General features: G+C 28.8%; 1 protein-coding gene across 1 annotated transcript in view; it reads left to right on the forward strand.

Moving 5' to 3' along the window:
• The first annotated feature begins 1,032 nt into the window (after nt 1-1,032).
• LOC136980714 (very-long-chain 3-oxoacyl-CoA reductase-B-like) overlaps nt 1,033-14,019 on the forward strand; it is a 43,715-nt gene continuing 30,728 nt past the window's right edge. The window contains exons 1-3 of the mRNA XM_067276906.1: nt 1,033-1,276; nt 6,699-6,745; nt 13,200-13,275. Of these exons, the coding sequence (XP_067133007.1) occupies nt 1,072-1,276; nt 6,699-6,745; nt 13,200-13,275 (328 nt within the window). The 5' untranslated portion in view covers nt 1,033-1,071. The remainder of the gene's footprint in view (nt 1,277-6,698; nt 6,746-13,199; nt 13,276-14,019) is intronic.

Here is a 14,019-nt window from a genome sequence, read left to right on the forward strand (position 1 = left end):
AAATTGTATTTTTCAGGGTAAAAGATAACCAATTCCAAAACATAAATGATTTCATAATGAAACACAAAGAAATTACAAAACAGTAATTAATAATCGAAACGTTTATTTAAGTCTTTAGATTTTCCCATTAGCAACTAAACGTAAGAAAAATTCTACTTAAAAACCTACTAAAATATATAATATTTCATTGATAAAGTTTGAATTCTAACGTGTGACCTATTCAAAGTTTCCTATAACACCATAGAATCTTAATGCTATTATATTATTTAATTATATAAGCAAATACAATTTATTACTTCTGTTTATTAATTTAAAATATTTACCAAACTCCATCGATTTACATTAACTTCAAAGTCCTTGAAAACCGGATTTCAATGTTTTCCTGCGTTTATTGTCGAATTTTAAGAATTCAACATTTTCCCTCAAGAAAAATTTCCGTTTTTCCTTATTAATAATACTGTACAATAAAATGAACTCCAACACAAAAATCTTTCTAAATAACTTTTATTAGTTAAAAGAACATTCGAATTTAATATTTATTCCAAATCTATAGAAAATATCTTTGAAGAAACCTCCGTAATAATCGAAATCAATTCAACAACCGGATTCGTATACCCGTAGGCGCTAAAAATCCCGTTTTAATAATCCAATATTCAATTTTTCGTACTGTTTTAATGTACATTTTCGAATACGTTACGAATACTCTTATTTTAGCTGCTTATTACTCTAAAAATATGGGCCAAACAGTCTAGTAATCAACCCCATTAATGTTTATAGTTGTACAGGTTACCGCTTACGATGCACGAGTACAGACGACCGAATTATGATGCATTAACTATATTATTCGAACATATATATGTCTTACATATAAACGGCCGACATAAAACTATTTAATGGGACGAATTTCCCCGGGGCCGGAAACAGCCTTTTTTTCTTACGACATATTTATTACGTCACCGGTAAAACAGAAAAAAAAGACATGTAGTGGCGCGATGGTTACGCGACCTCGGCGCATGCTCTGTCTGAACTTCCTCGTTATCCGTTTTCCAGGTGGCATTTGTTACTGGAGCCATGGAGGTCGACACAGCTACTTGCCCTACTAAAGGCTTTTCGGCAAAATCTAACTTTCTGCAGGTGTTTGCGTGGATCGGGTTCCTCGTATTGGTAGTTATCTTCATCAAGTTAGTTCTTTCTATTCTAAAAGGCCTCTATACATGCGTTCTGGGACGAATGCTCGGCATGACCGTCGATTGGAGACAACTAGGAAGATGGGCAGGTCAGTGTTTATCTTTTTCTTTTAATGTATTTTTCTTCTTTAAACCGATCTTATCCGGCTTTAAATCATATCTTCACATAAATTCAATGTTTAATTATTTATATAAAAAATGAAATGCTGTAAGGTGTTTTGAAATACCTTTTTTCAGTTGCATAATGTCTAACAAAGTAGACTCGACCATTAGAATGAGGTAAGAAAAAAAGGCGGCTTTTGAGAAAAACTTTACACAATATATTATCCACAACCTTCGATTATATCACGTAATTTCGTCATTTAGGAAAATTGCTATATAAAATCTAGTCTTAACTACTGAGTTATCAAGTAATATTTCTATTAGAGAAGAATAAAAATTAATACTGTTTCGGTTGAAAAATTAGGTCGCAATTGATTTATTCTGTGTTCATTTTTCTCATCTGTCTAACAAAATTATTTATTAAGTAATTATAACTAAAAATTTTACGCTGTTTAAAGAGTTGGCGCCATGCGTTATAATATTTTAAACTATGTGTTTGTCGCAAAAGATGTCATAGTTTACCCATAATTTTATTAGAAATGCTTGGTATTTTTTACCGTAGCTATAATTACTTTTCTGATAACCTCGGTCGATCTGGAAATTCTTAAAAGAATGGCTTATTCGTATTAATAAGATTTTCCTGAATGGAAAAACGCATTGGGATCTTTATACTTGGAAAAGTTACAAAATTATATATTTCGAGGAAGTATTTAAATTTGCATATTGATTAGAATTTATTTTGAGTATTGAACACAAGACTGTGTTATTTATTAAACACTTTGCTTTCTCCACCTTTATTTAGTTCAACTAAATAAAGGTGGAGAAAGCCAAGTGTTTAATAAATAACAGTCTTGTGTTCAACACTCAATACACAGTAAAACACAGTTTCAAAAACAGATAAAATAGCATTTATTTATTTAAGAAACTGCAGTGTTTATAAATATGTAAACTTTTAATAAAAAGATGGAACTTAAAGTTTTATTTAGTGATTTATAATTCTTGAAAAATGATTTTTGTGAAATTAATATTTTTATTGATTAAATTTTAAAATAGTTTGTATATAATCTTAAGTGATTATTTTAATTATGTTGAATTAATATGTCCTTAAGGAAAGTGTGACTGAAAAGTTTTTATAATTGATGTTATCTATTAGCATTATTTTTCTCTTTAATAATTTATGATGATTTTGAAAGTTTCCTCTTTTTTAATATATTGCTGAGTAAGGAAAATTATAAACTTGTTTCAGTTACTCAACTTTTTGAGTACGTATTTATTTTCTTATTTATTCCTTCATTCAATTCCTAACAGTTTGTGAAAAATGATTCCTAATTTTTTGTTGACCATATAGATAATAGATATAAATTTGTTTTTTACATGTGTATATCCAGTGACAAATTTAGCACTCGAGAGGCCCCAGGCAAAATTCAATTTTGAAGCCCCTTCTAAATATTTTCACTGCTCTTACACCCTACAAGTGTGCATTCTATGCACATGTTTTTTACCCTGGTAGGTGCTATACCGGTGGTCCAAAAAAGTGAGACATAGGGAAATAACATTGAAAATTAACCAATATAAAATTACAACTGCCTGGCTGTATTTATAAGGTTACTGATGTTCAGATTGTATTAATTATGAAAATTGAAACTTATTGGTACAAGAATTATTAAATTTCAATAGGTAAGTGTTAAAAACAAAAGTCTAGTAATCCGTGGATGTAAAAACTAATTTATTTTTTAATTTTCTACTGATTTGTATTTCAAAAATCTAGTAATTACAAATAATAATAATTTATTTGTAAATTATTATAATAGATTTCACTATTGTTTGGTAAATAATTAAGGGTAATTTAATTTAGGGAATATTGCTAAATTGTTAATTATTTTTATTATAAGAAAAAAATTAATTAAAATAACTTTTTTTTAATTTTGAGAGCTGAATTTTGAAGCCCCCTTGATTTATGAGGCCGAATTAGTATGAATTTCCGAACAGGCCTCGTGAGCCTGTTCGGAAAGTCGCCACTGTGTATATCATTATTGTTATCAACTTTTCAAATCTAGGCTGTCTTGAGTCCTCCTGTGGCAAGTGGCACATTGGGCAACCAGCTATCTCCAGCAAACACAGTCAGCTGCAAAGATTTCAGCATCATCCCACAGAGTGCTAACATTCTTTAGATCTTTAAATGTAGAACACTGAATTGTTCATGGTCTGCCTTGTTTTCTTTTTTCATTGTATGGTTTCCATTTAAGGCTACTTTTGGTAAGCATTCCTCCGGTACATGAAGTACCATACATGCCCTACAAAACACATCCTATGCTCTGTAACAATGTCCTGTACTTTGTGTAGTCCACTTCTGAGAACTTTCTCATTTGTGATACAATTGCAATATGTAATATCAAGTATCTTTTGAAGTCAACATTGATGGAGTACATTGAGTTTCTGAGTACTTTTCTTTGTGCCTTTGTTTTTTGCAGGCATAAATTACAGTTGAAATGACAATATTGTTGTAGAAGTGTATCTTATTTGCTGTACTGATTGCTCGTGAAGACCAGATTGAGTATAGTCTCTGAAAGATAGCTGATGCTTTACCAACTTAGGTTTTATATTGGCTTCAATGCCTTCATCTAGTGATAGCAAATACATATACATCTGTAAGCCTGATAGTTATATTAAAGCCAAATGATTACTGGATTAGATCAGGCTATTACTCCTTTGATATAACTTAATAGCAGTAATATAGCCTGATTTAATCCAGCAATTGTTTTGTGATAACATGCTACCAAGGTAGCAAAACTACCAACATCTTTCCTTGTTTGACTTCCAATTGTGAGTTTTATTTTTGCTTATTTATGGATGTTATTTTTGTTTTATCACTGCTGATCTGCAATCCCATCCTACCAGCCTCATGCTCAAAGCTTGTGGTCATACTCTTCATCTTTTGATGCATTTCCCATAACAATGCAATGTCATCAACAAAGTCCAGGTCAGTGAGTTGCATCTGACCTCTCCTTAAAATGCCTGCACCAGAGATGACCATTGCTTGTCTCTTTATGAAATCTATGGCCAAAAGGAACAGGAATGATGAGAGAGTTAACCTTGCCTAACATCTGTTTCAATTTTGAAGAAATCAGTGTATCCATCTTTTGTCTTTATCCAGATAAAAGAGCTTAAAAATATTAATATATAGCTGTGATATGCCATAAGATCTAACAATATTTTACAGCAATTAATGATCACTGTCAAAGGCTTCTTTAAAGTTAATTATCAGTGGTTTCTAGAACTCCAGACATTGCTCTATGATATTCTGAAGAACATAGATCTGTTCACTGCATGATTGTCCCTGTCAGAAGCCAGCCTGCTCTTCCCTCAAGATTGGCACAACTGCTCCCCTTAACTGCTGTGAGAGAACTAAGCAGAAGACCCTCCCAGGAACTAAAAGAATCACAATGCTTCTCCAGTTTTTATAATCAGCGAGGTTTCCTTTTTTGGGAAATTTCACTATCACAACTCTTCACCAGTCATTTGGAACACTTTCCTCTGTCTAGCAACTGTTTTCAGCTATCCACTGAGAGCATGTTGTGCTAGACATTGTCATGATGGAGTAAGCATGAATAGGTTGAGTCAAGACGTTGTAGTTTGGGTATGACAAAACTATTGAGTATCCCTTGGTTTCTGGGCAATCACAGTGCATATCCCAGGCTCATTTGAACTAGCTTGTTTGAAGAACAATCTAAGGCTAAATGTGGTGCCAGACTAATTTTAGTCACGTGCAATGGAAGCTACTGTAAAATACAAGGGTTTTCCATTTGTATTCCACTATTGCATATGAGTGAAGGAAAATATGATGGTTCAAATGTAACAGTTAGGATGTTTGCTGTTCCACTAAGGTGAAAATATGTCTTATCACTCCAGAGTCTCCGTGGCCAAGGCATATCCCTTTCCATTCTGGCAAGGGAAGTCAATGCAAAGATCAATTGGGTTTCCCTGTTGTCAGAAAGCAATTGACTGTTGTGGCTGATCTTATATGGATAACACTGCACCAACTTTCTCACTACTTTTCACATTGTCATTGGATATATCCAACTGCTGTGCACTACTTCAGTCTGCACTGACAGTCAACAAAACTTGCTGTAATATTTTTGACTTTTGAAGTGATAAGTTTGTGCTCTTGACTGGGTTGAAATTTCAGACAGCCAGTTTTCCCAAAATGATAGTTTGAAACCTTTCATAACATGTATACAAAATTATTTTTTTGTTACCTTTTATCATTTAACTTTAGTATGAGACACTTAATTTGAATCATTCATATTAAAATGTAACTACAATAATATACATTTTTATTTTTAAAACTATTGTATGTATATTAGCTGTATAATAAATGATGTAAAAAATGACTGAATTTAATTATACATAACAACAATGTAAAAAGTGGCTTAAAATTGATATATTGTATAAATCGTATTTGTGAATTTTAATCCAAAATGTCCATCCATTTTATGAGTTTTCAGTTATCCCAGGTGGCATTGGTCCACATTATCTCAGTTAAAATGGAATTCTACCATAATATAAATCAAGACAGTAAAAACTATAATAATAATTAATGTTGATGTTTATGCCGACAAAAAGGTTACAATAAGAGTTTCACCTATTTCTTTTTTCAATGCAATTCTATTAGGTACAATATGTAATTGTATTGCTGTGTTAAAACTAAAAATCTGTAATGTTTAGTGTATAAAGTTTGTCAGTTTAATGAAGGTATTTAATAATAATCAGTTATTTTATTTTTAAAACTTTGTTAAAAATACATTTAATATACTTGAAATTTAAATAGTAAACAAAACTTAAGTTACACAATACATTTTTATTAAAAAAATACAATAGAAACTTAAATTAGTTAAAATTTATAAGTAATTAATTATATAACTAGAATTTTATATTAAAAAACTAATAATATGACTTGTTTCTTTTAAATGTATTCTGAAATGAAAAATAACATTGTTCTAAGTAAAATTTGTTTGTGTTCTAAAATACATATATAATTATTTATGATTCCACTTATCATTAATAATAGTAATGCTAATCATTTTGTTATGTTTCTTATTACTATGATGTTATGACTAAGTATAATTTTAGAAAAGAAACCCAAAAACCTTAAAAATTAATAGGTCAAATTAAAAAGATATATAAAAACATTATCCCATTTTTTTTTCAAAGGTTTTAGACGATTACAATCTGAAAATTCTAAAATAATTAGGCTATATATCAAATTTACCATTGTGTAAAATAAAAATTGAGTAAACAAGAAAGGGAAATTTTAAAATTTATGCTTAATAAGATTTATTTGAAGTAAATAATGAAGTAGCAGTAGTTTGAAATTATGCATAATTTTTAATGATATTTTGTTTTTTACAGTTGTTACTGGAGCAACAGATGGAATTGGAAAAGCATATGCTCAGGAGGTAAGATTATTTTAGATGAATTTAATATAAACATTTGGATATAGATTTTTTGGATTTCTTTCTTTTATAATAGTTAGAATACTAAGCAGAATATAATAATTGATATTCTGCTTAGCATTTTACTGGTTTAAATAAAAATAACATTATCATTAGGCCTTAACAATAGTGCACAACCTCGAGTAAAGCTGTGCTTTGACCATGCTCTAGCATTCCACTAGGCATCAGTATTAACTGAGTACAATACAAACTACTAACACAATAATAATACAGTAGCCTGTTGTTATATCTAGATATAACAAGGATATATTGCTACTTATTTCTCTTCCAAATATAAAAGCACTTTAGCCAATAAAGGATAAATACATTGGTTTTATCACACCATCTGATACGGCTCATTTAGTGTGCCTTCTTATATGCACAATATAATGAGGGGCTACCATAATAATAATAAAAATTATTATTATTATTGCATGATATATTAAAATTGTTTTTCTGTCACTGGGAAAAAAACAGAAAATAGCAGAATCAGAAATTGATAAACATCATAAAATTTTTGAACAAGGGGGAAAATCTGTAAACATAAAATTGTAATATGTTAAGAATTTTCAAAACAATTGCAAAAAACTAAATGTGATAAAATATTTTCTTTTGAAGACAAAAATGAGTTCTAAAATGAATGACAAAAAACCACTCCTGCAATACTTTCACATGCTATTAGCTACTATGTTCATATCTGATTGACGTCAATGCCTGTCAGAAAAAATTATGAAAATATTTTAATTTTTGTAAAGTTGTTATGAATTAAATGGATCAGTATAAAAATTTTTTTAATGTAAATAAAGGAAAAAGATTAAAAATTGTTTTTGCCTATTATTATATACATATTAAATTTAATATTTTACAAAACAAAAAACAATTGACATATTAGGATTCCATAAAAAATAATGAGGTTATTATTAGTTTTGAAAATCATAAACCCTAAAATTTTGAAAATATTTTTGGAGTTTATTCATATTTTTAAAAAAATTATGGAAACACAATACTTTAAAAAGTTATTATAAAAACTATAGAAAAGTATGCTATGAATGACATAATAAACTTTTGTAAAGCTATATTAAGAATATTTTGTGAAAAAACATTACAGTCAGACCATTTTAAAAGTTTCTTAGGGTTCTTTTTTTTGCATACACAGCGGCTTATGTGAAAATAGCTGTTAATTGCAAATGCGTATGAAAAATTTTGTCAAGTTTTAAAAGCTTAAAATTCTTGGGATTCATTCATATTTCCTGAGAATCAACCTTCAGAAATTTGCTAGGATTCCTGGGAATTCATATACCAGAAACCCTAACAGATACATTTCATTAAGACCATAATAATAAATTACATAATTAATAAAATGCAGAAATTTGAAAAATAATCATAATTGTATAAATCAAAAGAGTTAAATTTAGAAATTTTTTGCTTTATAAATAAAAAGAATTAGATTTTAGAAATTTCTTTAAAATGATACAAATTTCAAATTAAATTCTCAAAATTAAAGTAAAAAATAAAGAATAAATTTTACTCTTATTTTTAAATTTATTCCATATTACTATTCTAATTCTAAAATTCCACATTTTTAACCTGGTTATGATTGTATTAACTATAAATTTTAAAATAAATAGGTAATAGAAAATAATATCTGTTTACAATTTTAAATTACTTTTAAAAGTTTTGATTTTGATAGGGGGAAAAGAACTTCAAAGTTATAAAACAATTTAATGAGTTGTTTTCTTTAAATGTGCATTGAAAAGTTCATTCCAATTACTTATTTGTGTCAAATTACTAAGTTAAAAACTTCAGGCAAGAAATAGGCTAATAGTTAGTTTGAGCAATTTTGATTTTATTATATAAACAAAAGATTTTAAATTCCGAAAAGTAAATATGAGATGATATTAACAACTATTTCTTTTTACTAGTCAAATAGTATTTAGAACAGACCTAATTCTTGTAGATCTCTTTGAAAAAGAATAAAAAATGTATTTTAGTTAAAGCATGAAACAAAATCTTGAAATAATCAGATAAAACTACCATAATTTCCTATATACCTTATATAAATTGTGGGTTGAGGTTGAAAGTCAATTTGAAAGCTGGTGCAGGCTGTGTGTTCTAACAACTTTTGTGGGTTACATGCCACTATAGGTTATGAACATCAAAAAAAAAATAATAATAATCATTACTGTATTATTAAGATAAGTATTTTAATATTAATAAAAGTAAAAAGGCATTTTTTTTATGAATCAAGAGTTTAAATAGGTTTTTAGATGTGTCTAATTCTATTAATAAACTAGTATATTTATAGTATGCTATATTTTTAGCATTTTATTGACAATTATAATTTATGATATGAATGTCGAATGTTTCAAAATGTTACATTGTTACTCGAGCAGGTGGAAAAACTGGATAGTCCAAAATAAACGAATAAACTAAACCTTGATAAATCAAGCTACAAACTTATTGAAATAAAAACATTTTCAATTAGATTTTATTGATGATCTTCAGTTACAAGCTTTTCAAATTCTTTAGAATGTATAATTACAAATTCAAAATAACAAAGTCACAAATCTGAAAATTAAAAAAAAAAAATTAAAATGTAATAATTAATAAACACAGAAAATTAAACCTTTTAAAATGAATAAAATTAATAAATATCAAACATTTTAAAATTTGTAAGATGCAATTCTAATTAAAATGCTCATAAATTACATTTCGTAAATTACTCGCCAGGTGTTTGATAGGTTTTCTGCATCTCGATGATGATGTGACCTTTTGTGTGCCTTATATATTTCTAAAAGCCCAATTCTGTGTAAGTTAGAAGTGGATCTGATGACTTTGGCTTGATCCCATTCAACGTGAACATCATTTTGTAAATAAGCTACCAGTGCTGTGTTATTGAGGACCCTCTGCTCCAAATTATGAAGTGTGTAGACTAGCCTTGAATTGAAATGATGGTTGTTGACTAGGATGGAGTAAATCTGGTGACTGAGTCCTGGTCATGCGGTTTTTTATCATTCTGCTGTATCTTAAAAATTTGTCAGGTTACAATATACTAAAGATATGTTGCCATTGTGAGCCACTTTTCTCTGGATGTTGAGGAGGTGGAGTTATAATTTAAGACTACCCTTCTCCTCCAGTTCATTGCTGCTGTCACTGTTTTTGGTGTAAGGAAAGTGTCAATCAATTGCTTTATTATCTTATCTAGATAATCATGTTGCCTGGCAATTTCCTTGATATAATTCAGTTTTTGATAGTATCTTGAATATTCATACAGTGAGTATATGTCCTTTTTATCAAGGATCCAAAGTCTGGGATCTGTGGAATTGTATGGGATTAAAATGGGTTGAAAGGTAGACCCTAGTGAAAATTTCACCGGATCTGTATGATATGAGAATATTCAGAAAGTGTACTGCTGTTTCACTTTCTTGATCTAATTGTAGGAACAAACCATAAGGGTTGTTATTGATGTTTTCTAAAAATTGCCATTGGTTAGGTTTCCTTCTCTACAAGATGAAGATATCATTGATGTATCTGGTGTACAAGAGGTTCAAATGCTGGAACTTGTGGAGAAAGGTGTTTTCAGATGTCATAACACAAGGTCACATAAAATTGCTGTTGTAGGACACCCTTTTTCCCTGTAGATAGATTTATTTGTTAAATTCAAAGAATGACATGTAACAAATTAAAGTTGTTAGCTCGAGTATGTTCATGTGGTGTGTTTTGATGTTGGAGAAGAGGAAATCCCTTATTGTGCAAAAACATGGAGGTATTCTTATAGTTGGATATAAGGATTGAAAGTCCATACTGTCATATATTTCTAGTTGACAAGTGAAATGGATTTAAGGTGTTCTATCATCTGTAGAGAATTGCCGATGGAAAAAGGATAGTGAGCAACTTTGGCTTGGTAGAGTTTCACAAGTTGTTTTTCAGTTAAAAATATCATGCAGATCTGAATATTCTCATATCATGCACTTTTCAGTTACTGGAGGAATTTGGTTTTCCGGTTTATGGATCTTAACGAATGTGAAAATTTTAAGCAGAGGTGAGCAGTCCATCAAATTGCACATATGTAGAATGCATACCAAGGAAGCAAATCTTATAACCCTTCTCTGGACCGATTGCGTCTTAAGTAGCAGTTGCAAATCTTTGGGTAAATCTGTCACAGGATACTACACAATCCAAAATATCAAAGAAATAATCTTTGCATCTGAGTTTATAAAATATAAAACATTATTAAACTATAAATGCCAGTTTGACTGCAAAACAAAAATTATGATTTCAATAACAATAGTTAGTATAAAACTCAAATAATACAAATTTCAAATTCAGTAGTTACAACAACAATTATTTGGATTTTTGTAAATTGTACTAATAATTATTCAAAATCATAAACAATTAATCTGATCAGAGAAAAGAACATAGCAGAAGGAAAACCCTTAATCAGCACTAAATCAACCAATTAATCACTTAAAATTCAACAGCTATGCACTGACCAGCAAAAGTGATCACTTCTGCTGGTCAGTGTATAGCTGTTGAATTTTAAGTGCTTGATTGGTAGATAGCTTGCTATGTCAATTTGACAATAACTTTTCATACATTGTTAATTTGAATATTGAACATGTTTATAAAAAATAGTGTTTCTACTAATACCTAGTTACAGAAATGTAGTAAAATATTATTTAACATTTTAGTATACAGTTCCATTAACATAACTTAATCTCCAGAACTGAAAATAACTGGAAAAAAATGATGTAAATAAAATATAACTATAAATAATTCTTTTGCTACCTCACTTAGGATATAATGTCTGCATGTCTCCATATTCTATGGTATGGTCACATGTGTACAGGCAAGAGGATGTTTTGCAAGGTACTAGATTCTTTTAAATTATACCATCATTCCAAAGGAAGTTGTACCTTTGCTATTGTAATAACTTATTATCATTGTTTTCACTATAAAGTCTCATTTGATTCCATTGCCACCTCCTTAATGCATAACTTTTTTTTGTCAATGAGTATTAATACTGTAATTACTTTGTTGTACTTTGTTCTGAAATTGAAATTTACTTGTTAAAATTATTTAAGAAAATTAATATTAACAAGCAATTAATTATTGTGACATTGTCACAATGCCAGCTAGGCTGCAATTTTTAATCATATTTTTAATTTATTTAATTTAAAATATATGCTTTCCTCCTCAAATTATTAGTAGTGGCTTTGTCCCTGTACATAATACTTTTCCTTTAACAATAACGTTGTACCGGTCATCTATTAACTGTCTTTTAGGAGAAAAGTTTTGAATTGAAATAATGTGACTTCTGGCTTGCATTGGAAGTTCGTATATAGTTAATCGGGGCCGCCTGCCTCTAAGATTTCCATATCTGGTCTTGGATTTTATCTATCTAATTCCATTCTCGAGATTAAGGAAAGACAGACAGACTGACAACAGTGGGAATTTATAGGTACAATTTTTTCAAATTGCAGCCCAATAACTTATTATAGACATAACAGCAGTAATAGCAATCTCTATTGTTAAATATATAAATTAATCTTAAAAATAATATAAATATTAAAGTATATAAGTAAAATGAATATGTAGATAAGTTAGTGTATAAGTAAAAAAGTAGATCAGTCTGAAATAAGTAATTTCAACAGAAATTATATTTAATAGAATCTCCAGTCCTTGAAGTATGTATCTGACAAGTATCATTGAAAAAGTTTTATATTTTACAATATTTGGAGGTTATTAAATAATCTATACATGATTTTATTTTGTAAAAGAATGTGTGGTAAGAACATCAGAAATAGCCGAAGAGTTGCCAAATTTATATGAATATTTTAACTCAGTAATTAACCTAACTCTATACTAAAGTGTTAAATGTCATTTTGTATTTTAATGCTAAATTTTCTTAATGCTGAGGCATTATTTCTTTTGTCCATTTTCATTTATTAAAATAGAGATGCTTGTTATAATTGATAGTATCTTAAATTCATAGTTTGAAACTGTCAGCGTTCATTGTGAATAGACCATATGGTGCATTATGCTCCCAATGATGTTTTTGGCCACACTGCTCAAAGTTACATCAATTCAAATGAGTTTTGCTAGGAATGAGCATTTAATTTGAACTTCATTTTAATGTTAAAATTTTTTCAAAGTGACATTATAGTGCAGCATTAAGAGAGAACTTATTGTTTATACAGAACAAAGTAGAAATCTATTTTATAATGGCAAAACAATAAGTATTTCATATTTATATTAAACATTTATACAATTATGAATAAAAGTTGTTGCAATATAAATATTATGTTTTGGGGATATAAATTTTGAAAACTTTGTAATTCTTTTTCGTAATTTTAAAATATTTATAAAATTTCACAACATAAATTTGAAATTAAACACTATTTAAATCTTCTTATAGCTTGCTTTTCGAGGATTTGACATTATTCTAATCAGCAGGAATCCAGAAAAACTTAAAAATGTAGCCAATGAAATAGGTATGTTATGCCTTATTTTTTTAATTATATAAAATTTAAAACAAATTTTAATATCATGATGGTTTTAAAATAATAGATTAGAATTCTTGCACATTTATAAGCATATAAGTTTATGGAAATTTTTAAGTTGTTATAATATAGTTTTAATATAATATATTAATAAGTATTTTCATGACTGACTACCATATATCTCGGCGGATAAGACGATAATTGAACCATAAAAAATGGCCCCGAAAATCCGGGGTTGTCTTTATAGGACAGATACAAAAAAATTAGATTGAAATTTATATAAATCAAAACCATTATAAAAAGTCGAACAAACCGTAATTATTTACTAGAAGAGAGTAGGGTATGTGCACAAAATAGAATAGCCCATACAATGTTTTTGTATAGTCATGGTCATTACCCGAATGCCCGAATTAGTGCGAATGTTTGCAAAAATCGCCAGATGCAAGAAAATAAAATTTGTTCATTTGAAAAATTACAAATAGGACATAATTCCATATATGCTATACAGTATTATTATTCAAATAATGATTGCTGATCTAAACTAAATTCATAGGCTGTTGATAGTTTGGGGGTTGTCTTATAGGACAGATATATGCTAAAACTATAAAACTTCGACGAAAATTTATACATCGTCTTATCTGAAGGTCGTCTTATCTGCCGAGATATACGGTAATTATATTTCATGTCATTTTTTTCAACAATGTTCATTGATATTTAAACAAATAAAAAGATATC

The sequence above is a fragment of the Centruroides vittatus genome, unplaced genomic scaffold (genome assembly GCF_030686945.1).
Source record: "Centruroides vittatus isolate TY-2023 unplaced genomic scaffold, ASM3068694v2 contig_717, whole genome shotgun sequence".
Taxonomy (NCBI): Eukaryota; Metazoa; Arthropoda; class Arachnida; order Scorpiones; family Buthidae; genus Centruroides; species Centruroides vittatus.